Here is a 25,492-nt window from a genome sequence, read left to right on the forward strand (position 1 = left end):
TTATGTAAACTTTATATTATATGTTGATTGCCGAGAGAAAGTGGTACAAGTATTTCATGAATAGGTAATTAATCTCAGGCATGGCCCAATTTCGTATTGCATAATAATCTACAAGGCCTTGTGGTTTACATAAAGCCTTGTGTACTTAAATTCTAGCCTTGTGTCCTTTCCAAATTTTGCTTAAAATCTACTAGGCAAAATTTACCCTAAAATCTAGATTTTAGGCAAAACTTGAAAAGAACACAAGGCTATAGGCCTTGTAGATTTCAAGCAAAATTTGAAAAGGACACAAGGTTATAAGCCTTGTGTACTTTGCCTTAAATCTACAAGGCTGTAACCTTGTGTACTTGTCAAATTTTGCCTAAATCCTTGTCAAATTTTGCCTAAATCCTTGTCAAATTTTGCCTAAAATCTACAAGGCCTTGTGTACTTGTCAAATTTTGCCTAAAATCTACCTCGTGTACTTGTCAAATTTTGCCTAAAATTTACCTCGTGTACTTGTCAAATTTTGCCTTAAATCTACAAGGCTATATATAACCTTGTGTACTTGTCAAATTTTGCCTAAAACCTACAAGGCCTTGTGTACATGTCAAATTTTGCCTTAAATCTACTAGGCTATAGCCTTGTGTACTTGTCAAATTTTGCCTAAAATCTACAAAGCTATGGCCTTGTGGCTAAAGCCTTGTGTACTTGTATAGCCTTGTGAACTTGTCAAATTTTGCCTAAAACCTACAAGGCCTTGTGTACATGTCAAATTTTGCCTTAAATCTACAAGGCTATAGCCTTGTGTACTTGTCAAATTTTGCCTAAAATCTACAAGGCTATAGCCTTGTGAACTTGTCAAATTTTGCCTTAAATCTACAAAGCTATGGCCTTGTGTACTTGTCAAATTTTGCCTAAAATCTACAAGGCTATAGCCTTGTGTACATGTCAAATTTTGCCTTCAATCTACAAGGCTATAGCCTTGTGTACTTGTCAAATTTTGCCTAAAATCTACAAAGCTATGGCCTTGTGGCTAAAGCCTTGTGTACTTGTATAGCCTTGTGAACTTGTCAAATTTTGCCTAAAACCTACAAGGCCTTGTGTACATGTCAAATTTTGCCTTAAATCTACAAGGCTATAGCCTTGTGTACTTGTCAAATTTTGCCTAAAATCTACAAGGCTATAGCCTTGTGAACTTGTCAAATTTTGCCTTAAATCTACAAAGCTATGGCCTTGTGTACTTGTCAAATTTTGCCTAAAATCTACAAGGCTATAGCCTTGTGTACATGTCAAATTTTGCCTTCAATCTACAAGGCTATAGCCTTGTGTACTTGTCAAATTTTGCCTTAAATCTACAAAGCTATGGCCTTGTGTACTTGTCAAATTTTGCCTAAAATCTACAAGGCTATAGCCTTGTGTACATGTCAAATTTTGCCTTCAATCTACAAGGCTATAGCCTTGTGTACTTGTCAAATTTTGCCTAAAATCTACAAAGCTATGGCCTTGTGTACTTGTCAAATTTTGCCTAAAATCTACAAGGCTATATATAGCCTTGTGTACATGTCAAATTTTGCCTTAAATCTACAAAGCTATGGCCTTGTGTACATGTCAAATTTTGCCTTCAATCTACAAGGCTATAGCCTTGTGGCTAAAGCCTTGTGTACTTGTCAAATTTTGCCTTAAATCTACAAGGCTATATAGCCTTGTGTACTTGTCAAATTTTGCCTAAAATCTACAAGGCTATAGCCTTGTGTACTTGTCAGATTTTGCCTAAAATCTACAAGGCTATAGCCTTGTGGCTAAAGCCTTGTGTACTTGTCAAATTTTGCCTTAAATCTACAAGGCTATAGCCTTGTGAACTTGTCAAATTTTGCCTAAAATCTACAAGGCTATAGCCTTGTGTACTTGTCAGATTTTGCCTAAAATCTACAAGGCTATAGCCTTGTGGCTAAAGCCTTGTGTACTTGTCAAATTTTGCCTTAAATCTACAAAGCTATGGCCTTGTGTACTTGTCAAATTTTGCATATATCCTTCTCAAATTTTGCACAAAATCTACAAGGCTATAATAGCCTTGTGTACTTGTCAAATTTTGCCTAAACTCTACAAGGCTACAACATTGTGTACCTATTAATACAAAAGTCCTATCCAGTGATGAGAAGAGTGGAACTTTTCTTCATCGACTCCTCCAACTTAAAATCCCTTTTAAAATTTAACATAATTTTCATAATATTAACAGCAATTAGTCGAGCAAGTTAGTGAGGCATAACAGTAATTATTACCATGAAAGAAACTAATAATCATAAAACATTGCTAAAACAAAACAGAGAAGGAGTTGCTGCTAGTGGTTATACCCCATATGTGACATTAACCGATTGCTGGCCACAAAGCGTTTTAGAAATGCACTGGTTGCTGGACAAACTCTACCGATGTGATGTCGCCAAATAAAGTGAATTCACTTTAAAGCGAATGATGAAATTCTAGTCTAAGAATAACTAGAAGTGATTGATGAACACTACAGCATTATTTGGCAAGTAACATGTAATAATCAATGTTGACCTTAAACAAGAAGTGAGTTTTTCCTCTAAAAATCTCAGCACTTTTTTTACAGGTAATTATCAGAAAGTATAAATTTGTACAATTAATTGATCTTTAATTTAAAGCACTTCTGGGGTTTGTCTTTATCGCATTGAATTTAAGCAACACAATTCCTTTGATTTGAACTACAAAAAAAAAAACATGCGAAATCTGAAAGTTAATCAAAAAAAATAAGTTCCCTTATTCCCCTCACTGAAAATTCTAGGCAAATGGCCGTGCACTAACAGGTTTCATCAAGTATAAAAAATGGACCAACATCATGAACACAATCCAGAGACAAACCGATAATGTGGCTATTGCACTGCACCTTGAAAATAAAATCCAACACCGTTCACCTGGTCATAGTCACATCCACTCCAAAATGGCGTTCAATTTGTTGCTGTAAAGGCTGAAAGTTGTCCAAAGAAGATCCACAACGCTGAGTTACAAAATCAGTTCAAAGTTCAGTCCTTTGCCTCTGTGGATTCTGCGACTGTTTTCCGTTTTCTTAGAGAGGTATCACCTCCCTCATCCCCAGGAGCATCTCCTTGAGGTGTGGGTTCCTCACCTGCTATCCCTTCCTCCTCCTCCTCCTGCTCCTCCTCATCTTCCTCTGTTATCTTGGGGTAAGCTTCTGGTTCATCGCTCCTTGTTTCAAGACGTCTTGTTGGATGCCTTGTTGGGCAAAGGCAATCAGTGATGAAGACAAAGACCTGGCATGGGAGAAGTGAAGATATTTAAGTAAGTAAGGTTTGCGGTGACAAACTCTGGTAGTAGTGGTGACTCTGAGCAGAGCCGGTTTATGATCAATGTTTCGATCAGTGTGCCCTGACTGTCTTGTGTGTGTTACTGTGTATGGTGTATCTTCCATGACAATAGATCGATTCCATTAAGCTCCACCCCATTGCGTATTGACCACTCACAACGCAACGAAGGTCCGATAAATAAGGTACGACATGCGCGGGCGGCAGAGTTGTGCAGAAAGGCATTGGAAAGGCTCCAGTGTTCTTGCTCACATGAGCTACTGGATCAGTCTATTGTGCAGCTAGACACAAAGATGTTTACATATCAAGACTAAAAAATAACTACAACCGTCAAAGGCATTTGCAAATAGTCCTCTGTTTAACGGTGACGTTCTCCCATTCAAACCTATGTAATACCAAACTGAGGCTAGAAGGAAACAAATAGTCTGGGCAAAATTTCATAAAACTGTTGCGCAGAAACAAATGAGCATAAATGCAAAAAAAATGTACTGGGGCACAAAACGCTTTAATGTACACTTTTAAGACAATTCAGACAGTTATTTCTGCTCACCAACCATGGTCAAGTTTTGTGCTCACAGTTGTAATGAAACTTGGCCATGGTCCCTGTCTTCATGAACAACAGACTTGGTAGTCATGATTGCTATCAGAGATGATGGCAGTATACTGAATGTCTAACATTAGTTCAACAAACAACGTGTCCATACATCTTGTAAACATTGAACAGTGGACAAATTGTCAACTTAAAGGTTGTTTATGAAAAGCCAACAAAAATATTAATTGCATTTTCAATTAGCCCCAAATTCTCCAAAACTGAATATGTTTGACACGGCACTGCAAATCACCACTATTAGAAGTGTTCCAGTCAACCATGTTCACAATTTCATAGCACTGATTAAGGAGAAAACATTTTTTTTACAGTTTTCTACAGCAGAAATGAGCAGGATACCAGTCACTAATTGTATGTGTATAAACTTGGCTGGTCACCTTATTCTTGCAAGCATAACTTTGTTGTGCTTAGCTACTTTATGTGCTTAAGCAGCTCTATGAACCTGGGCCCAGATATCAATGTTCAGTCCATCTTCAAATGAAAGAAAATGTTCCCTCTTACCATTCCAAGAGTTAGACCCATCAGTACTGTGCAGACAGCAAAGAAGACGTACACACTCCATGCAGGGAAACCATAATCTGTCGTCATTGTCAAATGAAAACTCTGCAAATTCAAAGGAAAAAATGACTCTGGATAAATTGATTTATAAAGTTATATAATGTGTAGGAGCTCAATATCTTCTCACGAAATGCTTTCATTCGACTAAGCGTCAAATTGTCTGACAACTAAATATCATATACTATCCACTTTGGTTGTGAATAATATATAAACTATGCCAGCCTGCAATATTGCACAGTGTGGTGAATGCAACTAAATAGGATGCATTACCCTCCTACTGTCTGACAATTAAATATCATCCACTCTGGTTTTGACCAACGATCCTAGTAAATCCCCAACAGAGTTAGGGTTGAATTGCCTGGTAACTTAGCCAGGTAATAAGTATATATCAATAATTATATAACACCCAAGCAGATCCTTGCGATTTGATTGGAGGATTGTCCGTCACGTGATAGCAAATAAAAGTACCATTGCACGCTGAGTCACTCACCGTGCTGAGTAAAAACATTACTGCGTGCGCGTGTCTTTGGTAACGCAGCAGGTGTTACTGTAAGAAGGCATAGTAAAATTACTAGCATTCGGCTTTTACAGTTGAAATTGTTTGTTTTGAAAGTTGTATCTTTCAATCAAAATGACAAAGATCTACTTGGATGTTATATAAAACAAATAATGAATGTTTTTTCATTCGTGCAATGGTGCGAATATGTTCATTCGTTGAAAGCTGGAATGTTCCATTCAACTCGGCTCCACCTCGTTGAATAGAACATTCCATCTTTCAACTCATGAACATATTCGCACCATTGCACTCATGAACATTCATTATGTGTGTAATAGTTCATGTTAAAATATAAAAATACATTGTCCAACCCAAAAATGCTACATTTTTAGTAACCAGAAGTATAGATCAACTTACCCTGACTTGCATGGACACTCTGAAGATGGATGACACAATGGTCATGCTGTAATTGGAAATACAAACATATTTTTGATGTCAATCCAACAAACACATATCCATATATTTGGACTTTTTGACTCCTTTGAACAACCTGACAATACTTTTAAGTTAGCCCATTTCTGAAAAATTACCAAACTGGGAATGATTTTGTCAAGCAATGTTGCACAGCGTATTTGGATTGATTGCTACTATTGAGTATCAAAAGCTGATTATTGAGCAGCAATTGATGCATTTTGCTATAAGTTGTACGAGAGAAGTCATCGACTCCTTTGTCTTCAAAATTAATTTTGGTGTTTCCTTAAAGACACTGGACACATTTGGTAATTGTCAAAGACCGGCATTCTCACGTGATGTATCCAAACATGTGCGTAAAATAACAAACCTGCAAAAGTTTTGGTGCATTTGGTCATCAAATTTGCAAGAGAATGAAAGAAAGAACACCATTGTTGCATTACTTTGTGTGCTTTAAGATGCATAATAAAAAGCTTTTGAGTGAGAAATTACCTCTTTCCCCACCCAAAAACTATGTTTTTTTTCCTAAAGGGAGTCAATTCGTAAAATATTTTAAACTACCAACAGCTCTCTATTGCTCAATACCAATTAAGTTGTTATGCTAACAATTATTTTGAGTAAATGTGACCCGCTCCAACGAAATGAGGAATGTCTAGTAAAGTTTCATTTCGTGTAATTTGACACCGAACATAATCATAACAAACAATTAATGAAAATTATTGAATTTTTTAATTTTTTTATTACTACACTTTTAGGTTGCCTAAATCTTGATTAAACTTACAATGGTCTTACCTTTTCGTCAAAAGATTACTAAAGATGTAAAAACAGACGATTTCTGAGCCATGTTCTTGACGTAATTATCCAAAAATGTTCCAAATCCCACGGGACAGACAGCGAACATTCAATGAAAACACCAAATTTGGCGAGCGTCGCAAAACTTTTCACACAACTTGCATAGCGCCACCAAGAGTACCATTGGAAAGCCAAAGATTAGAGGTGTCTAAATATAGCCACCAAAAACATGTGTCAACACTGAAAGGGGTTCAAAGGTCACCAAAGGCAAACCCTGTTTTATCAGCGATGACATCTCCCATTCATAAATCCGCGTCGCGAGATTTAGTATGGCTCACAGACCGAGGCGTTGTTTATCCATGCAGCGTGAGAGTCCGATCACCCGACCCGGTCTTGTTGCCATAGCTAGTTGCAGCGCTGGTAATACGACAATGTACACACGAAGACTGCGCGGGTACCATGCACAAACTTTGCTACACGTACGACGTATGGAACAGTGGAATGTTTATCGAACGTTGGGAAAACAGTGTCTAATTTCCATCATTGTTTTGTGGTTTTTCAAGGTTGAATTGTTCCAAACCAAAATAATTCTGAATGTTAAAGGAATAATCTTTCAGTTAAACTTCATGCTGGGTAAGAAATTTCGCTAAAATCATGAGAAACATGCACGGGGAAATTGCGAATGTTCCCGGGTCTTCAAGCCGAGTATACCCGTGGGGATTGATGCTATGCGCTGAGTGACAGCTGTCTTTACAATGTTTTGACTTGACGGAACAAAACTCGCATTTCAAGTTGGAAATATCAACGCAAATTGCTCTAAAATTTCAGGTAAACATTGTCAAACTTATTGGTGAAATTGTCTACACATTATAATCTAACTTCTCGTTGAGTTGTTTGTTCATTTTGGTAATTTTGTTTGCCTGACTACGGGGGGTTAAAAATTGATGTTTTCATTATCGTAAACAAAAATATTAATATTATTTTAATGAGTGTGTGAGACGTCGCGTTTTTTCAAATTAATTTTTATGGAGTTTGTGTTTTCCAAAACGGGTCGTAAAATTAAGCGTCAAGGGCGTCGAAAATTCCACATTGGTTCAGACAGGAAGGTCGTATGATCTTGATTTTTATTTCATTTAAAATATTAAGATTTGCTTGTTTGGAATATTATGAAATATGCAAATGTGAAATTCACTAGACATTCCTCATTTCGTTAGAGCGGGTCACAAATTACCAATAGCGTCCAGCGCCTCTAAAAGGTTTGGTCATAGATTGGTAGTTCCAAAAGTTACTGCCATCAAAACTTACTTGTTGAGAAGCACTTCAACTCTTGACAGTGTAAACTACTATTTTAAAAAAAGGGTTCCCTTTGAAGTAATACAGTTTGGATTATTTTCCACATAAAAACAGTTAAATCTGAGAATGGTTCTCAATACATTCTGAGGGTTGGTGTCCATTAGGGATTGCTGCGCCATGAGATGTGGACCTTGCTAAACGTGGAAGGATTTGACATTAGTGAGTAAATACAGTGACATTATTTGTTCTCAGCAAGTACAAACCATGTTCAGCTGAAACTTCAACAAAGGACTTGAATTATATCTTTCTTTGTTGATGTGTCTATAAAATCAGCACTTTGAAAAAAAAAAAGAAAAAAAATCTATTACCCTACCTTTAAAGCCATTGGACACTATCGGTAGACTGTATTGTCCAAAGGCCCACACTTCGTGTACCACAACTTATATATAAAATAACAAACCTGTGAAAAATTTAGGCTCAATCGGTCATCGGAGTCGGGAGAAAATAACTGGAAAACCCACCCTTGTTTCCGCATGTTTCGCAGTGTCATGACATGTGTTTACAGTAAATCCGTAATTCTCGATATCGAGAATTTATATTGTTTTAATGTTTTCTCAAAAAGTAAAGCATTTCATGGAATATTATTTCAAGAGAAGTCTTTCACCATTACCTTCTGTAAGCCCTATAAGTTATTTGTAAATCTGTGAACTTTTATTTTTGTTTCTGTTCCGAAAGTGTATAATGGCTTTAAAAAGGAAGCTAGTTTGAATCTGAAAACAGACACTCACAATGTTCGTCATATGGTACATGAAAACACTGTTGGTTTCAACTAATCTACTTACAATTTAGGTGAGGTTTGCGGTAGCACCAAGTGTAAATCTCTTTTGAGTTGTCAACAACCGATTCTATTTAGAACCAACACTACTCAAAATGGACTTTTAAAATAATATTTATTATCCAATTATTTTTTAACTTACACATGTTGCTGCCGCAAACCTTGCCAAACTATACTCCCACCGTAGACCTTTTCGCAAATACCCATTGCGCAAGCGCTAACTGTTAAATAAGGTGCATGCTGGTCTAGCTAGCAATCAAACTTGATCGCTAGCTAGTACAGTGTTTACCTCATTCCATGCCTAACACACGCGTACCGAGTATTTGCAATAAGGTCTATACAAAGATGTAAATCCTTCTACTTACAAGATGGAGTCAGGTGCCTTCCAGGGTGATACAGGTGTAAGCTCAGTATATCGGTCTAGCTCAATGTATTCCAAAAAGTCATTCAATTTACGGGATCCACTGTAGATTCTAAACTCCCCATTACGGACACTGTAGGAAAGACCAATAGACTTGATTACATTTGTAGGAAATACAAATAGACTTGAAAGCAGTCTCCCTCCTATTTCTCCTTACTTCTGTCCAAAAGCTGTCTATACAAAATACTCCTCTCTTTGGTAAATGAATATCCGAATGCTATAGAATTAAAGCCCTATTGGTTATTATCAAAGACCAGTCTTCTCACTTGGTGTCTCAACATATGCATAAAATAACAAACCTGTGAAAATTTGAGCTCAATCGGTCATTGAAGTTGCAAGATAATAATGAAAGAAAAAACACCCTTGTCACATACAGTGTAGTTGAGTGCTTTCAGATGCTTGATTTCGAGACCTCGAATTCTAAATCTGCGGTCTCAAAATAAAAATTTGTGGCAAATTACTTCTTTCTCGTAAACCACTTCACTTCAGAGGGAGCTGTTTCTCACAATGCACTATACTATCAACCTCTCCCCATTACGCGTTACCAAGTAAGGTTTTATGCTAATAATTATTTTGAGTAATTACCAATAGTGTCCACTGCCTTTAAGCCAGTTGTTAGTGGGGTGCAGTATTAAATTCAAGCAACACTAATGAGATGGACCTTGGATGACTTGAGGTTAAGAGGCAAGTTTGGTCAGTAGACCCAGTTGTAAGAAGTACAAGAAAAAGATTTCTAGGTTTGGCAAACACAGAAGGCGTTTCATAGGTTCAGGCTTGGATTCCAAATAAAATAATACTTAGCTCTTATTTTCTAAAAATTTGCTCTTGCATTTGTAAACAATCCCATTCAGACCATGGCTATGACCAGTGCCCAGTTTCATAGAGCTGCTTAAAGGACAATTTGACCTTGTAAGTTTTTTGCTAAGCAATCATACCAGTCACATATACTTTATGTGAAATGGTATTCAACCTGACCGTCTGGTAAGCATAGTTTTGTTTTGCTAGGGCACAGAATAGAAATGCATTGGCATTAGTATGAACTTTTCAGGAAAGGCACACAGTTTTTCACACAGTAATGTATTATTAAGCATTTTAAAAACAAAAGACCACAGTCCTCTGGCCCTGCCATTAAGTGTTATCTTGGAGCCCTGCTGTAAGCATTAACAGCATTATAACTTAGTACAGCGAGGATTGTGGTAGCACCATGTGTAAATATCTTTGGAGTAATTTTGGTTCTGAAAAGAACTGGTGGTTCCACCACTACTCAAAAGAGATTTAACACATGATGCTACTACAAACCTCAACTAATATCGTAATCTGTATCTGTATTACTGGGCTGGCAAAAACAATTCTAATTCTAATGACACATCACACCAGTTTGCTTTTGAAGTGTTCAGTGAAAATCTTTGAAGTCTAATGAGTTGCTGGAAATCACACTACAGGGTAAGACATTCCAGTCCTTGATGGTGGCAGGAAAAAACTGCTTACATAAATAAGAGTTAATGTACTCACTGATAAAAGGTCGGCAATGAGGTGACCATGAATCGACCGCTGAGTCCCGGTGAAGAACTCACGTCCACCTCACCCACTTGGATATTGAGGCTTCTACTATCAACTGAGAAGGTTGACCACACTGGAGCTACGGCCTTGCAAGCTGGACACCATGGGGCATAGCTGTGTAAACAAGAAATAGTAAAAAATAATAAGTCTCTGCTAGGGCCGAAACGCCAGACCATTAACTATTTTTTTGCATTTATAGTGAGTAATAATTTATACCATCGTTCCATTTGGTTGGTAAGTTGTTTGCAATCAGCTATTTCTATTTTCTAGAAATCCAAGCTAAATAGTGCACTCCTAGTCCTACATTGTCCACAAACAAAATGGGTTGGTGTTTCATCGATACAAAATGTTGCTTTCAAAAACTAAATTATTAGAGGTGTAATTGTCACTGTGTAATGAAGTAATTGTTTTTTGGTATCGAGTGCAAATGAAGTTCAATCTCCTAGATTAAAATCTAACTTACCCACACAAATTAGAGGTGAGATAGCCCAATTATTTTGTTTATACAAATACTTTAACTGTTATATTTAAATAAGATTTGTATTGCCTACTGCAGGGCTGTATGCTTCGTTTTTGAAAGGGCAAGGGCACCAAGGCAATTTTCTCTTTGGCAAGGGTACCCTATGAGGAAATTGTAAATTTCTACTGGAGCATTTCATGGGCATCAAGGCAATGGCAAGGGGCAACGGAGGCAATCGCCAAAATCATTAAATTTTGTGATAATGACAGTTGTGCAACAGTAACACTCACAATACAATTGTGTTTTTGGGTATCATTTAAAGTGTTCAACAATAGCCAAACAAAAGTACGATTTTTGCTAGTTTTAGTTTTAGTTTTAGTTTTAATGAATAAATGTAACGCTCCGGTAGTTCAGCTTGGGTGTTTGAAAGTAGCCAGAGCATTACAGTTATTGAATTGAAGCTACGCAAGAACCTAGAAAGATTTTAATATCAGACATGCTGGGGCCAAGGATATGAACGTGGATTGGCATGGACCGATTTTTAAAATCTTTTTAAAATGGGAGAAATTTGCAATCAAACTACCACGCATTTTGCGACCTTTGAAAACTTAGCGTTTAAGACATGTATCGAAGGTGGGCTGTAATGGTGACAGTGATGAGACCGATGTTAAAAGCTGAGCCATTAACAGCTCAACAAGGTTGGCTACCGTCTTATCAGATACACCAGAGCTTGAGTTTGGTAGCTCTTTAAACTGCTCGGCCACTCAGCCACACTCAGGTCTGGTTAGGGATAGACCCAGTAACTGGAGCGCTTATCAATCGTAGTAATCAACAAATAAATTATCACGTTTGGGAATTGTCAAAGACCAGTCTCCTCACTTGGTGTATCCCAACTAGTTGCGATAATCGTAACCCTCCATCCTCCCGACGGTCGGAGACCGGAGGGTTACGACACAAGACTGATATTATCGGTGTAACTAGCAGTTTTGACCAGTTTTTGCCAGACTCGTGATCAGATTCGTCCTTTTTTTTCCACTTTCCAAAATCATGACAGACATTCTAAACACACGGAGTTGATCTTTATTGTATGACAACGTCATCTGGAACCCTTAAAACTACATCATGAAAATATTTGGCAGAAAAAACGACAAAAACTTACCAAAAGACTGACCGAATATATCCACAATCCATAGCGGGACCAACTACGTCGCACTTGCTTGGCAACAACCAATCAGCGTGACCCAACCATCGATGTCGTATGCGTATCGGCCATTCCAGCTTGCAAACTCACCGCCTGTGTGTGTAAGCACCGATCCCCCGCACCGAGTGCGCAGCATGCAGGCATGTACATGTACATGTATTGTGTACACTTGCACACACACACACAACGTCAGGGTGTGTTTGGCCATGTGGGGGTATGGAGCAGCACACGGTACTTACGAGCTGTATAGTTTGTGCACGCACGATGTTCATACAGTACATGTACATGTACATGCCTGCATGCTGCGCACTCGGTGCGGGGGATCGGTGCTTACACACACAGGCGGTGAGTTTGCAAGCTGGAATGGCCGATACGCATACGACATCGATGGTTGGGTCACGCTGATTGGTTGTTGCCAAGCAAGTGCGACGTTCAAAATCACTAGTTGGTCCCGCTATGGATTATGGATATATTCGGTCAGTCTTTTGGTAAGTTTTTGTCGTTTTTTCTGCCAAATATTTTCATGATGTTGTTTTAAGGGTTCCAGATGACGTTGTCATACAATAAAGATCAACTCCATGTGTTTAGAATGTCTGTCATGATTTTGGAAAGTGGAAAAAAAGGACGAATCTGATCACGAGTCTGGCAAAAACTGGTCAAAACTGCTAGTTACACCGATAATATCAGTCTTGTGTCGTAACCCTCCGGTCTCCGACCGTCGGGAGGATGGAGGGTTACGATTATCGCAACTATATCCCAACATAAGCATAAAATAACAAACCTGTGAAAATTTGGGCTCAATCTGTCATCGAAGTTGCGAGAACATGATGACAGAAAAAACACCCTTGTTGGTTGGACGAATTTGTGTGCTTTCTTCAGATAGGAATAAATAATAAAAGACTTCAAAGTTCTAGCTAAAAAAACTGAAGTCTTTTATTTATTAATTTTGTATTGTTGTACTTGTAGTGAAAACTACCTCTTTCTCAAAAACTACGTTACTTCAGAGGGAGTCATTTCCCACAATGTTTTATACTATCAAAGCTCTCCAATGCTCGTTACCTAGTCAGTTTTTAAGTTAAGTGTTTTGAGTAATTACCAAACTTGTACCTTCCCTTTAATAAATTACATCCTGAACTGACCTTTTGCTTTTCATGTATTCTTGACATGATGCACAAATCGTTTTTTTTTTACTTTTAAAAACTTACAATTTTAACATCCATTCTCCCTCCATTATAGTTCTCCAGTTTTCATCAGTAATTTCTACCACATTGGCTTCGGCAAACACTATAAATACGGCCAAAAGGGCCAACAAAGTCACCTTTTCCATCTTCGTTTTTACACGAACTTTGTCGGAGTTTGCAGAAGTCGACGTGTACAATGTGCAAATTACCTTATCACATGGTTCCCATAATAATTTGCCATCAAGACATGTACAAAGTCGTCTGGTTGCCAATCGTGTCTGGCCCAACATCAACCTCGTCACTATGGATAGCAGCAAGTTCGTCCCCATATGATATTAACGCTTAACAAACCGAGGGACGAGGAAAAGGTTGGCCTCGCTATAAAATCAAAATGTACGCGCGCCTTCAAACCCAGATTTATTTATTTTTGGCCGTGCCAAATTCCGAAGTTGTTTCAAACAGTGCTCGCCCTGCTGCCGTTTCACTTCGACATGGCAAGTGCGCAAATAAACAGTAGTGTCCAAAGGCCCATGTCGCACGCAACTGTGTCCCCTATGCAATACTATTCGGAGGACATTATTGCATATGCAATAAGGAAGGCACTAAATACTAAACTCCACAGCGGTTCGGCACCCGAGCGTAACAACCAGGTCCTAGTGGTTAGTCCACTCTTATGTAACACTACTCCCCAAACCTGCTGCAACAGTACTTTAAAGAAACACGTTGCCTTGGATCGGACGAGTTGGTCTTTGAAAAGCGTTCGTAATCGTTTTTTGTAATAAAATGCATATGGTTGGAAAGATGTTGTAAAAGTAGAATACAATGATCCACACAAACATGCCTCGAAATTGCACGGTTTTCCTTTTACCTCGTCGACTAACAAGGTCGGCAATTTATGGGAGTCAAAAACTTCCTTGACTCCCATAAATGGCCGACCTTGTTAGTCGACGAGGTAAAAGGAAAACCGTGCAATTTTGAGGCATGTTTGTGTGGATCATTGTATTCTACTTTTACAACATCTTTCTAACCATGCATTTAAAAAAGTTCCCGGAACAGCTGTAGAGGTTAGTTTTTAGTGCCTTCCGGTTTGGCATATGCAACCGTGTCCGCCCGGACACAAAGTCATGTATGCCTACATGTCCGCCGGACGGTTTTTGCATAGCTCGGACACGATTGCATATGCGAAAATGTCCGGAGCGGACAGTTTGGCACTTCGTGTATCACAACTTAAATATAACAAGTATGAAACCTGTGAAAATTTAGGTTCAATTGGTCAACGGAGTCGGGAGAAAATAATGGGAAAACCACCCTTGTTTCCGCACCGTGTCATGACATGTGTTTAAAATAAAGACGTAATTCTCGATATTGAGAATTGATAATTGTTTTAATGTTTTCTCAAAAAGTAAAGCATTTCATGGAATAATATTTCAAGAGAAGTCTTTCACCATTACCTTGTGGTAAATCTGTGAACCTGTTCCGAAAGTAGTGTATGCTTTAAAGAATGGGTGACATCATAGAGCAAGGGCTCAATGTAAGATCTTAGCATATCCTTTAAAACTCGCGGTAAATAAAAATTATGCCCCTACTGCTCCAGGCCTACACATAGGGCCTACACATTTGCACATGCATTCCGAGTGAAAAATAAGCCAATGAGTCAAAACAATGGTTTTTTTCTTATATGATTTCCGGGCCCTATTTTGAGGTAATATAGCCTAAAGCCCCAAAATATGCATAGTGCAATTCTAGCTTCTTTCTGAAAACTCCATGTGGTAATTTGTCATCAAAAACGATTTCACATTTGATTTCTTGCCAAATTAACAAGCTTCGACATCAATAGTTTGTTTTGGGTAAACATGGTGGTCCCATGGCCTATAACGCCGTGGTTGCGCCTTTATTGCAGTTCACAAGGAAATTCAATGATGAGGCCTACTCTGATCACTGGCAAACAAGTTGACATTCAAAAATGTGCGATACAAATTTTGATTCAAACAAATTTCAGAATTCCAATGACACAGTTTCAAATACGGATAGATCCTGGAACCAGTCCGATCATAACGCAACTATCATGGACTAGATTTCCAGTGCCACGCCCATTACAGCGGTTATTTTGTGCGTGAAAAGTTCGTGGATATTTTCCTTCCTTTTTCGAAAGTGTCAAATACAAAGATGCTACTCGCTCCCTAATCATAGGCTAAGGCATTAGTTACTTAAATTCTATTTCATGGCATCACCCTATAACACAAGAACAAAAAGTAATTGAAATTAAGTAGAGCAAGGCTGAGTAGGCTCTACCGTTTACAAAGTTTGACACATTTCAACCAGTGCATTGAGCAGTTAGCAATGCTTGTTACCCTTTTAAAATGGCAATACATTTTCCATTGAGATTGTCCCTAGTCACTTTATCCCAACGAAGCACTCTGCCAGTCATTGCAATGTACACATCACACTCTGTCAAACACTGAAGTGCCCCTAATGCCACTCCAATGTTAAACTCTGCCTCAGACTTCTTGAAGGTAGCTGGGAGAAATGCTCCCGTTAGAACGATATTTTTATTGGGGAGCCTTCTTTTAGCAAGATAGGCGGCTGTTTCAATCATCGTGTCAGTGCCATGGGTGATCAGTATGGTTTTCTGTGTGGCCTGCTGGCAGGTCTTCCAAAGAAGCTCCCTATAGGTTTGAAATAAAATGATACAAAAGCCATTAAGTAATCGAATGAATTTATACAATCCAATGAACGAAGCGAATTTGTATTTATTAGGCTATACTCAATTTATAAGATTAGTTGCCATAAAATCTTACTTGGCAAATAAAGAGCACTGGGGAGATGTTATAAAACATTGTTAGAAACGTACCCGATTGAAGCATAGAGTATAAGGACAGAGGTCATAGTTTAAGCCTTTCTCATCTCAAAGCACACAACTCTGTGTGCGTGCAAGGGTGTTTGTTCTTCCACTGTTTTCTTGCAATCAATTGAGCCTACATTTTAACAAGTTAAATTTGTATGAGTTGGGATAAAACCACTGTGAAGATACTGGTCTTTGACAATATTACCAAAAAATAAACCCTGCCTAATTAATTTTCATCACAATTCTGTTCACCTGTCATCATCATCTATATCCTGACTATCTTTCCTGCATACTGTCTGATACTCAAATGTCACATCAGTCCGGATTCTCTGCATCATAACCATCACGGCAGATTCCCCAATCTCAAAAGCGTAACCTCCCTTTACATGGGGGTAGTCTTTGTCTATTGTACCTGGTCGGAGTTGAAAGAAGATAAGATTAGATAATATATTTGTTTTTGTCCGCATCATAAAAAAAAACAGTGAACCTGGCTTCCATTGGCTTTGAAAAAAAAGTAAACACAAAAAAGGATAGACAATGCAGTAATGAATTAACAGAATCGGAAAAACAAAATAAAGCCTATCTATGCAAAAAATGAACAACCTGTTCGGAAACTACACGTTTCTTTTATTTAGTTACGTGGATAATGTTTGAAGTTGTTAATAACGTTATTTGCTCTGTGTGCACCAACCGCATGGCTGTCCTTGCTCCATAATACCATAGAGTAAGGATAATACACAGCATGATGGCGGAAGTAGTGAACCTTTGTACGAATATCGCGCTTTATGGTGCCATTATGGGTGCGGTAGGCCAACATATTCAACCACTGATGCTCCTTATATAACCCCCAACTTGTTTGCACTTTGTCGATGTTATTTCTCACTGTGGGTTTTGAATAGATATCCGACTAGCCAGACATACATGTATATTTTAGTCCTTGCTATGTTATGGTATAATTTTGAACAATCATGACTTACCACCTGTTTGCAGAACTAATACTACTTCATCCGTCATCTTGATCATCAAACACTCGTTACGGACGGCTTTTCCCACAAAATATTGTCAAAAGCACATCAAGTCTTGTGGTTCTTGCTCTATAAATTATTATAACGGTTGAGCAACTATGAACGGGTTGCAGCCAAAGACAGATCAGTGGCCGCCGCCGCGCACGTGGTCGTTGTATTGCTATTATGTTTAGATTGATGTGATTATCTTTTTGAATCAATTATCATGTAAAATAGTGTCACCTCTTATATCAAAAGCTTTCGGGCAAATGACTGTGTAAGCTTTTTTGTATTATCAAACCAGTGATGGAGCTTAAAGGGAGGGTGAACGTTTGGTAATTACTCAAAACAAATATTAACTTAACTTGAAAACTGACTTGAACGACCATTGGAGAGCTGTCGATAGTATAAAACATTGTTGGAAACGGCTCCCTCTGAAGTAGCGTAGATTTTTAGAAAGAGGTAATTTCTCAATAAAATATAAAAAGACTTCTACTCTAGCCAGAAGTTTTTTTTATTTCTACTGAAAGCACACGAATTCGTCCAAGGGTGTTATTTCTTTCATCATTTTCTCGCAACTTCGATGACCAATGAGCCCAAATTTTCACAGGCTTGTTATTTTATGCTTATATTGGGATATACCAAGTGAGAAGACATGTCTCTGACAATTACCAATAGTGTCCAGTGTCTTTAACTTTGACTCGGTGTTTTAAAAGAGAAGATATAAACTGCAAACTACTTAGTTAATGGCATGACGTTTCAACCATAGCAGAGTTCTTTTACTAAAATATAGAGTCGAAATGTCAGGCCGTTTAACTAATTTTTGTAGTCTTTTTGAAAGCTTTATGGTATAAATTCCATTGGGAAAGTTTGTCAAAAACTATTTACATTTCAAGAATAAAACCTCATAATCAATCGTTTGGCTTCAGTGATTGAACAAATCTTGAGAAAACATTAAATGGTCTCTCATCAAACTTCCATATAATGATGGGTGACCATTATGTTTATTTATTGCGGGTACATCTCCGGTTGCTGCAGAAGTCTTACTCATTTCAATCATCAAGTTTCTAAAAGGCATATTATTTTTGGTCAAATGTTCTGTATGTGTTTAGTGTGCCTAAAGAACGAACATAAGATTTAAACTTTTTCAAGATAACAGCATTTTATTCTTATTTTATACTTTTTCAGAAATAAATAAATCACAATTTGGCAAAAGCAATTGAGCTGCTTTTAAGCACAAAAAGAAGCTAAGCACCTGCCGGGCAGAAAGCTCATCAGCAAAATTTCTGCATTTAAAGGCAGTGGACACTATTGGTAATTACTCAAAATTATTACTAGCATAAACATTACTTGGTAACGAGTAATGGGGAGAGGTTGGTGGTATTAAACATTGTGAGAAACGGTTCCCTCTGAAGTATGTAGTTTTCGAGAAAGAAGTAATTTTCCTCGAATTTGATTTTGAGACCTCAGATTTAGAATTTGAGGTATCGAAATCAAGCATCAGAAAGCACACAACTTCAGGTGACAAGGGTGCTTTTTCTTTCATTATTATCCGCAACTTTGTTGACCGATTGAGCTCAAATGTTGACAGGTTTGTTATTTCATGATGCATATGATGAGATACATCAAGTGAGAAGACTGGTCTTTGACAATTACCAATAGTGTCCACGGGCCAAGCTCTTATTAACATTTTCCACTTTCCCCACATTTTCAAGCTATCTTGTAAAATCTGCAACCAGTTTATAAACCACTGGTTGGGCTCAACTTCATTAAGCAGTTAAGCAGAAAATGCTCCCAGCAAATTTCTTTGCTAAGCAACAAATAAGTTCAGCACCAGTGGCAACAATGTAAACCTTGTGGAATGTTGGCTGACAACCTGTTTCTGCTAAGCAAAACTTTCTGTGCTTGGCAAGTTTGCGCAAATAACCACTGCCGTTTAAATAAAGCTGTTGTTCAAGACCGGTCTTGAGGTCAAGACTATCTTCAGCACTGAAATAACTGACCTCATTAAATCTAAAATACATGATTGAATAATATAAAAAATAAAAAGCAAGTAGCTTCAATTTGAAAGTTAATTGATTATCCAGTTAATTTTTGCCCAAATAATTCCTTGTTTTTACAATTATTTATCATAAACTAATCACCTACCAGTTAGATAAAGTTCATGCCTTTCTGGAAACTAAAAAATGTAGGGTCAAATCAGCCAAAAAGTGGACCTAGCATCTTTAACTGAACCTAGGTACATTAACAGTTCACCTAAAGATAACTGATATCCTAATACCAAGATTCTGGTATAATGGACAGAAAAGTTAACATTTTCACGTGAGTAATAGTAGTTTTACATGTACAGTTCATCCCAATGATTATGCTCACAAGAATGTTACAAGCAAGCACTCAAGTCGCTCACAGTTCTTTGATAATGACCTCCACTTAACCTCCTCTTCCCGTACAAAGGCATCCTCATGTTAATCTTCCATACATCAGAGTTACTTGTCAACCACGAGGGTATTGCCCCACTACTCTCAGATGAGCCCTTGGTCCGCAAACTTGCCAAGTGTCCAGGAACGCTCAACTGTGTTGTGAAATCAGACTTGTGTATCTTGATTGTCTTTGCTAAAGGGAAGGCATCCTTGAGACAGGCAGCTCGCCCACGGACCTTCTTTGGTGTCTTACCATGGCGCGGGCGGAGCCCCTCTCTACCTGTTCCTCCAGAGAGAAGGCGTGGTCTGTTGGGATGCTTTTGTCTGTTGAGCTTCAGCGATCCTCCTCCATGAAGATGCTCATTGTGAGAATCCGCATTCAGCAGTCGCATTAGATCAATATCTTTTGGTGGCTCCTCGACAGGCTGCTCCTCCGCGAGCTCAGAAGGATATATCCTAAGAGTAAGGCTGTCGCCGAGGTACTCGTAGAGTTCATTATACAGCTCGGAAACAGTGTATGTCTTTTGTGGTTTGGTTTCATCTTTGTCGGCATTGCTCTTAACGCCACTGCTGCTGAGATGGACGAGATGGCTGGCTGAACCGAAGGGAAAGTCTGATTGATGATCAGGGCTGGTGTTAGGGGACTGATCAAAGGTTGGATGGTCAGAGTCCTCCAAGATGGGTTGATTTTGCCTTGCTCTCAGGAGCATTTCAGCCGCAGCCTGGGAAGAGATGATGAGTGTTTTTGTTTAAGGTAGGGTCATAAACTGGTAAGTACTCCAAAAATAAATGACCATAAAACTGAGAAGCACTGCAGCTGTTTTCAGTATGAATTATTTTTTTGAAAAGATTCCATTTGAAGTAATTTGGTTCTGAAACATGTTCACAAAAACATTTTAATCTGAGAAATGATAACACAAAATAACAAATTTACCAGAATGGCTCCATGAACCTTGTGACCATCTCCCTTGACCTGTGAGTTAGAGATTGAAGTATCTTCCAAGACTTGCTGAAGAGTCGGCCAATAGCTGAACAGTTGACTCACAAACACCTCCTCCACCGCCTGTAAATTATCGTTATTATTAATGATTTATTAAAACATTCAAACTTCGCAGCGAAAGGCTGAATTGTGTTTTAAATACAGAGCTTTATAAACTTTTTTCTAATTTTTTGTATTACAGAAAAACATTTAGAAATACAAACATTTCTAAAAACTCTAAAAAACAACAAAAAACTAAATTTACAATGACCACAGCAACAAATATTACCACCTAGTGTTACTGCAACCTAACTATAAATTCAAGAGCTTTTAAAAGACCCTTACCCTAGTCCCAAGAGCACACAGTCCCACAACAGCCCCATAGTGTGAACAAAGTGGCCTTGCTGGGTCACTTAAAACTTCCTTCAATGTGGCTAAGAGCTGGTGTCTAAATCGGCCTACAATCTCAGTTGAGGATCTGCAAAATTAATTGAAAGTCAGTGTGTAAGAAAAGAGGAGCAATGTGTTAAAGGAACACGTTGCCTTGGATCGGTCGAGTTGGTCTTTGAAAAGCGTATTTTAACCGTTTGTTATAAAATTGCATATGATTAGAAAGATATTTTAAAAGTAAAATATAGTGATCCACACAAGTATCACTCGAAATTACGTGGTTTTCCTTTTACCTCGTCGACAAACGCGGTCGGCCATTTATGGGAGTAAAATTTTTGACTCCCTTAAATGGCCGACTGTGTTAGTTCTCAAAGTAAAAGGAAAACCACGCAATTTTGAGGCAAATGTGTGTGGATCATTGTATTCTACTTTTTAAACATCTTTCTACCCATATGCATTTTATATAAAACGGTTACAAACGCTTTTCAAAGACCAACTCCACTGATCCAAGGCAACGTGTTCCTTTAAGTGAATTTGTTTGCTTTTCAGCTTCATGAAAAGGAGCCAAGAATAAGTGGTTTAAGCCGAGTTAGAATCAAGCAATTTTGACTGAGGCTACGGGCCCGGCTTTTGGATGTTAAAGCCAAAGCCACTGCCAAAGCCGGCACTTCAGACACAACCACAATACCCAAACCTGAAGGCTTATATAAGATCTAATGAAATGAGTATTTTGTGAGGCTGATCATCCTAACTAGCAGCTGAGAAGCTGAATTGCGAAGGACATGGCTCCAACGGTTCGAGCTGCAGGCATGCAAGAACAGCAAGCCACACCGACCCATATGACCATGGAGCACAGCCTGAGATCGAAAACATTTGATTTTTACCAGTGAGAGGAATACTTAGCAACTCTTGTTGCAGATTTTGTTTTCAACAAGCTCAAGCATTTTTTATTCATTATTGACACAGCAATTACTACATATACATAGTATTCAAACAACTCCTAAATCAGTGGTTTTCAAACTATTTGTTCATAAAATGGACAGAAACAAATATATATGCCTATATGTATAAATACCTGAGTATTTTAGAGAGTAATCTGGCAGCATAGTCTCTTAGGGCCCAGTGGTCATTCAATGGATTGATGGAGACAGCTAGAGGTTCTAGTATACAGTACATCACTGTGGATATCAGTTGCACAAGCTATTGCAAAGAAAAACATAAATAAAGAGGTGAGAACTTAGGACGATTGCAATACTTAAACACATTTTTTTCAAACCCTGCTCATCCGAATTTGAAAGACATAATTCATTAAGCGTTGTTAGCATGTGTGTGCCACAAAATGAAACTGTCGTGGCACAATGAAGTATGGTTTGGTTGGCTTGAGAAACACCCCAATAGTGGGAGGATTAGCGGAGTACTTACATACGGTCCGAGGTACAAGGACTGGTTATGAATAAGAGCATCCACAAGCTGCAGAAGACGTGTCAACTGGCCCAAGTCATGACTGACCATCTTAATACCACAAGATGCAAGGTTGACTAAGTATGGCAACAGTCCGGATATCTTGGTGTTCTTCCTCAGATCAATGAGAGTTATCTGTAATGGTGAACACAAACACAGCATCTTTAAAGTATAAAAGATCAGGGCTCAATTTCATTAAGCATGTAAGCACAAATATGAGCTAAGAACAGAAGAATCTTGATGCCAAAATTTCATAGTTTAATACATTTTGATAAGGATAAATGAGTTTTCTTCAATGTAAAAAAACAAAAACATTCTTGCAACTGTGCCTCACTTATTTATTGCTAAGCAAAAAATTTGCTAAGCTTTACTTTCTGCTTAACAGCTTTATGAAATGGGGCCCTGATAATAAAAGGACTTACAGTACAGTACACCCTCCTTCATCTCAAACTATAATTTCTTGCCTGATAACTCTGCTCATTCAAAGTATATTTATACATTTCTGGTCATGGAACCATGGCAACCTCAAAAAGCAAACTTAACATCCTAAATTTAATCCTAAACATGGCTTTACCTCCATCTGATGGTCATCTAAATCAAAGATCGCCTTGGTAACATCTTTATAATACTGCTGGAGATTGGACGTCAGACTTTGAATATTGTGGGTGACGCCTGATGAGATAAAAAGTGTGCAATATTTACAAGTTAAATTCTGCTTATTCAATACTTGTTTCGTAACAAAAAATCCTGGGAGCCAAACTCGCCAACAGATGTTCAGGTAAAGGGATCTCCCAAATCAAAATCCTTCAGTTTATGGGAACTCCACACCCACACATTTTGACTCCAACAACATTGACATGCATAACACTTAGTCAAGCAGGGTTGTTTGGGCTGTGCAGTGTTGAAGAGGGGCTCCAATGTCAAAAACAATTTTGTGATGCACCCATTTTCCATAAAGACAAAGTCCTTGGGGACAAAAATTACAAGTCTCTCCGTTTCAGTTATTTCTTTTCAATGATTAATTATTAAACATTGACAATTCTGAACGGCCTCTAATTGATGACGTACCTGCACTAGCCTGAGATCCGGATGGTTTCTGAACTCCTTCAATAGAAACCCAAGATGCTGCAAACAAATCCAAAGAAATAAATTATCTAGCTGCTCTTACAGACATTCTATAGGTAGAATTTCAAACTTGGAAGGATGGAAATAAAATTTCATTTAGCCATGCCTGATGCAACACAGGTGGATTGTGGACTGTATAAAACTGTATTTTGTTTGTATCTGCTTGAATTCAGCATTACAATCAGAGAGTGATGGAATGTTCTAATAATATCGGATCAGTATCAGTAATTTTAAGGAAAATTTCTTCCTCAAATTTTAACAACATTTAGTTCTAACAAAATCTTGTTTACCTTTGACTGACGTCTTGCCAGATCCTGACAGTATTTTATTGTCTGTGGCAATATCCGTCAAGTTGATCTCTTTATCTTCGGCAAAGAATAGCTCAGAATCTTTGATGGGCACAAAGGTCACAGGGTCAGGGGATCCATAGCCATGTACTGGCTGTAATATTTTTTTTAAAGATAACACAAAAAAAGAATGATTTTAGAGAGGATACCAAATAAAATCAAAAGAACAGAATAATATTTGAGGTGTAATATTGTGAAGCTTCAGAATTACAACTAAATTATTACTCTGTACTCGACTTAAATGTCCTACCCCATTGGACCCGTAAAAAGATTGGCAGACTAGTGAAATGACCAGCTGGTGCGGCTTCCTTTTGACTGAAAGATTTAGGGTAAACACTGTCGGCTATCCTTGGTGGCAATAAGGGTAAGGAATGGGTTTGTCTTTCTCTTTTTCTCTGTTGGTGGTTGAGAATATGTGAGGCCATTGCAACGTTCCCTGATGGTCTCATTCCATTCTTACCTCCACGTCACTCCACCGCAGTGCTTTGTTGAAATCTTCAACATTCAGACGTTTGCGTTTAGCATGCTTCATAAACTGGGTGCTTGCCTGCAAGGAAAAAATTATTAAAACAAAATATTACTTTTACAAATAGATTATAGAAGCGAAAAGTTATAATTAAAATAAGACTAACAAAGAATAAAGCAATGTTAAATAAGGGGAAAAAAAAACACTAATAAGATGCTAACAATATTAACATCAAATATAATAACTTATAATGTTACTTTTTAAAGAAGTTCCCTTTTGTCTTATTTGTATAAGTATGAAAGCAATATAAAATGGTATGGATAGTTACCATCTAAGACTTAAGATCTTTTTTGCTTGCATTAATTTAAAAATATATGTAAACAAGTTGTTTTATTTTTTAATAAATAACAAAATCAACATTTTCCACTCATCCATCCATACACAACAACATTCTCACAACAGCCATGAAAATTTATGGTCCAAACCGTTCACTATACATAAAATTCTAAATTATGTCTCAGAACTGTTGTTTTTAATAAGTTTTTAACGAGTTGAACTGTATTGAATCCTAGATTCTAGAGTAGTAGGGAGAATAGAGTGTGTTCGCCACTATCTTTGAAAATGGCCTCTGCGCATGCAAATTTCAACATTGGTTTGCGCGAATGTCAAAACATTGCAATTTTCAAAGATTGCGCCAAACAACAGTTCAGTTCAGTTCAAAATAAAACTGTACAGTAACTAACACAACAATCGTTATGAAAGCAGAATGTTCACATATTTTACGGCCAGGGGTTAAATGGTGTCTCAATCACATTCCCGCTCCAAGGGGTCAAATCCTGAAACATAATGTTATTGTTACAATGTTAACAATAGCGCATTTCGTCAAACTCTTAATTAGGCCTATGCAATGCAACATGCAAAGCATTCAAAATTATGGAACGGCAAGTCAAGTTACCTGAGTTATTTCACGTAATCTGTAGCACACATCTTCTGCCAGCATCCCAGCAATCTCTTCAGATAAACTGCCAATACCAACACTCTCCGCTACTGTTTTTACTGAATCCGTTGATAGCACCACAAACTTTTTATCTTCTGCCATGTTTCAGTTGCTAGCTGCTTTTTGGCTCCCGGATAGAAATCAAGAATGACAAATGAAGGCAGCCATTTTGTTTTCAGAGAAAGGTAGATTCCATTATAAAGAAGGTAAAATAATAGAACACATCACAAATGTCAAATAAATCAGAAGGGTATTTTAAAAAA

At 37.9% G+C, this 25,492-nt stretch overlaps 3 protein-coding genes across 4 annotated transcripts; all 3 read right to left on the minus strand.

The window, feature by feature from the left end:
- Positions 1–2,003: 2,003 nt before the first annotated feature.
- LOC117289221 (thioredoxin-related transmembrane protein 1-like) lies at positions 2,004–13,407 on the minus strand. The gene is made up of 6 exons (XM_033770241.1): positions 13,220–13,407; positions 10,306–10,467; positions 8,738–8,866; positions 5,399–5,444; positions 4,429–4,530; positions 2,004–3,269 (listed from the first exon to the last, which is right to left on the minus strand). Exons 1-6 carry the CDS (start codon positions 13,339–13,341, stop codon positions 3,021–3,023), a joined length of 810 nt encoding a protein of 269 aa, XP_033626132.1. The 5' UTR covers positions 13,342–13,407; the 3' UTR covers positions 2,004–3,020.
- Positions 13,408–14,597: 1,190 nt separating this feature from the next.
- Positions 14,598–17,193, minus strand: LOC117289230 (probable L-asparaginase periplasmic). Of its 2 annotated transcripts, none has more exons than XM_033770253.1 (3): positions 17,018–17,193; positions 16,293–16,452; positions 14,598–15,861 (listed from the first exon to the last, which is right to left on the minus strand). In XM_033770253.1, the coding sequence occupies exons 1-3, from the start codon at positions 17,061–17,063 to the stop codon at positions 15,543–15,545; spliced, it is 525 nt and encodes a 174-aa protein (XP_033626144.1). In that variant the 5' UTR covers positions 17,064–17,193; the 3' UTR covers positions 14,598–15,542. The 2 variants fall into 2 exon arrangements, with proteins under 2 accessions (XP_033626144.1, XP_033626154.1); XM_033770263.1 differs by lacking the exon at positions 17,018–17,193 and adding an exon at positions 16,732–16,816.
- A 1,448-nt stretch (positions 17,194–18,641) lies between these two features.
- Positions 18,642–25,408, minus strand: LOC117289204 (TAF6-like RNA polymerase II p300/CBP-associated factor-associated factor 65 kDa subunit 6L). Its single transcript, XM_033770217.1, has 10 exons — positions 25,188–25,408; positions 24,227–24,313; positions 23,710–23,860; positions 23,363–23,419; positions 22,869–22,966; positions 22,256–22,429; positions 21,909–22,033; positions 20,789–20,921; positions 20,399–20,527; positions 18,642–20,186 (listed from the first exon to the last, which is right to left on the minus strand). Exons 1-10 carry the CDS (start codon positions 25,329–25,331, stop codon positions 19,425–19,427), a joined length of 1,860 nt encoding a protein of 619 aa, XP_033626108.1. The 5' UTR covers positions 25,332–25,408; the 3' UTR covers positions 18,642–19,424.
- Between the last annotated feature and the right edge of the window lie 84 nt (positions 25,409–25,492).

The sequence above is a fragment of the Asterias rubens genome, chromosome 1 (genome assembly GCF_902459465.1).
Source record: "Asterias rubens chromosome 1, eAstRub1.3, whole genome shotgun sequence".
Taxonomy (NCBI): Eukaryota; Metazoa; Echinodermata; class Asteroidea; order Forcipulatida; family Asteriidae; genus Asterias; species Asterias rubens.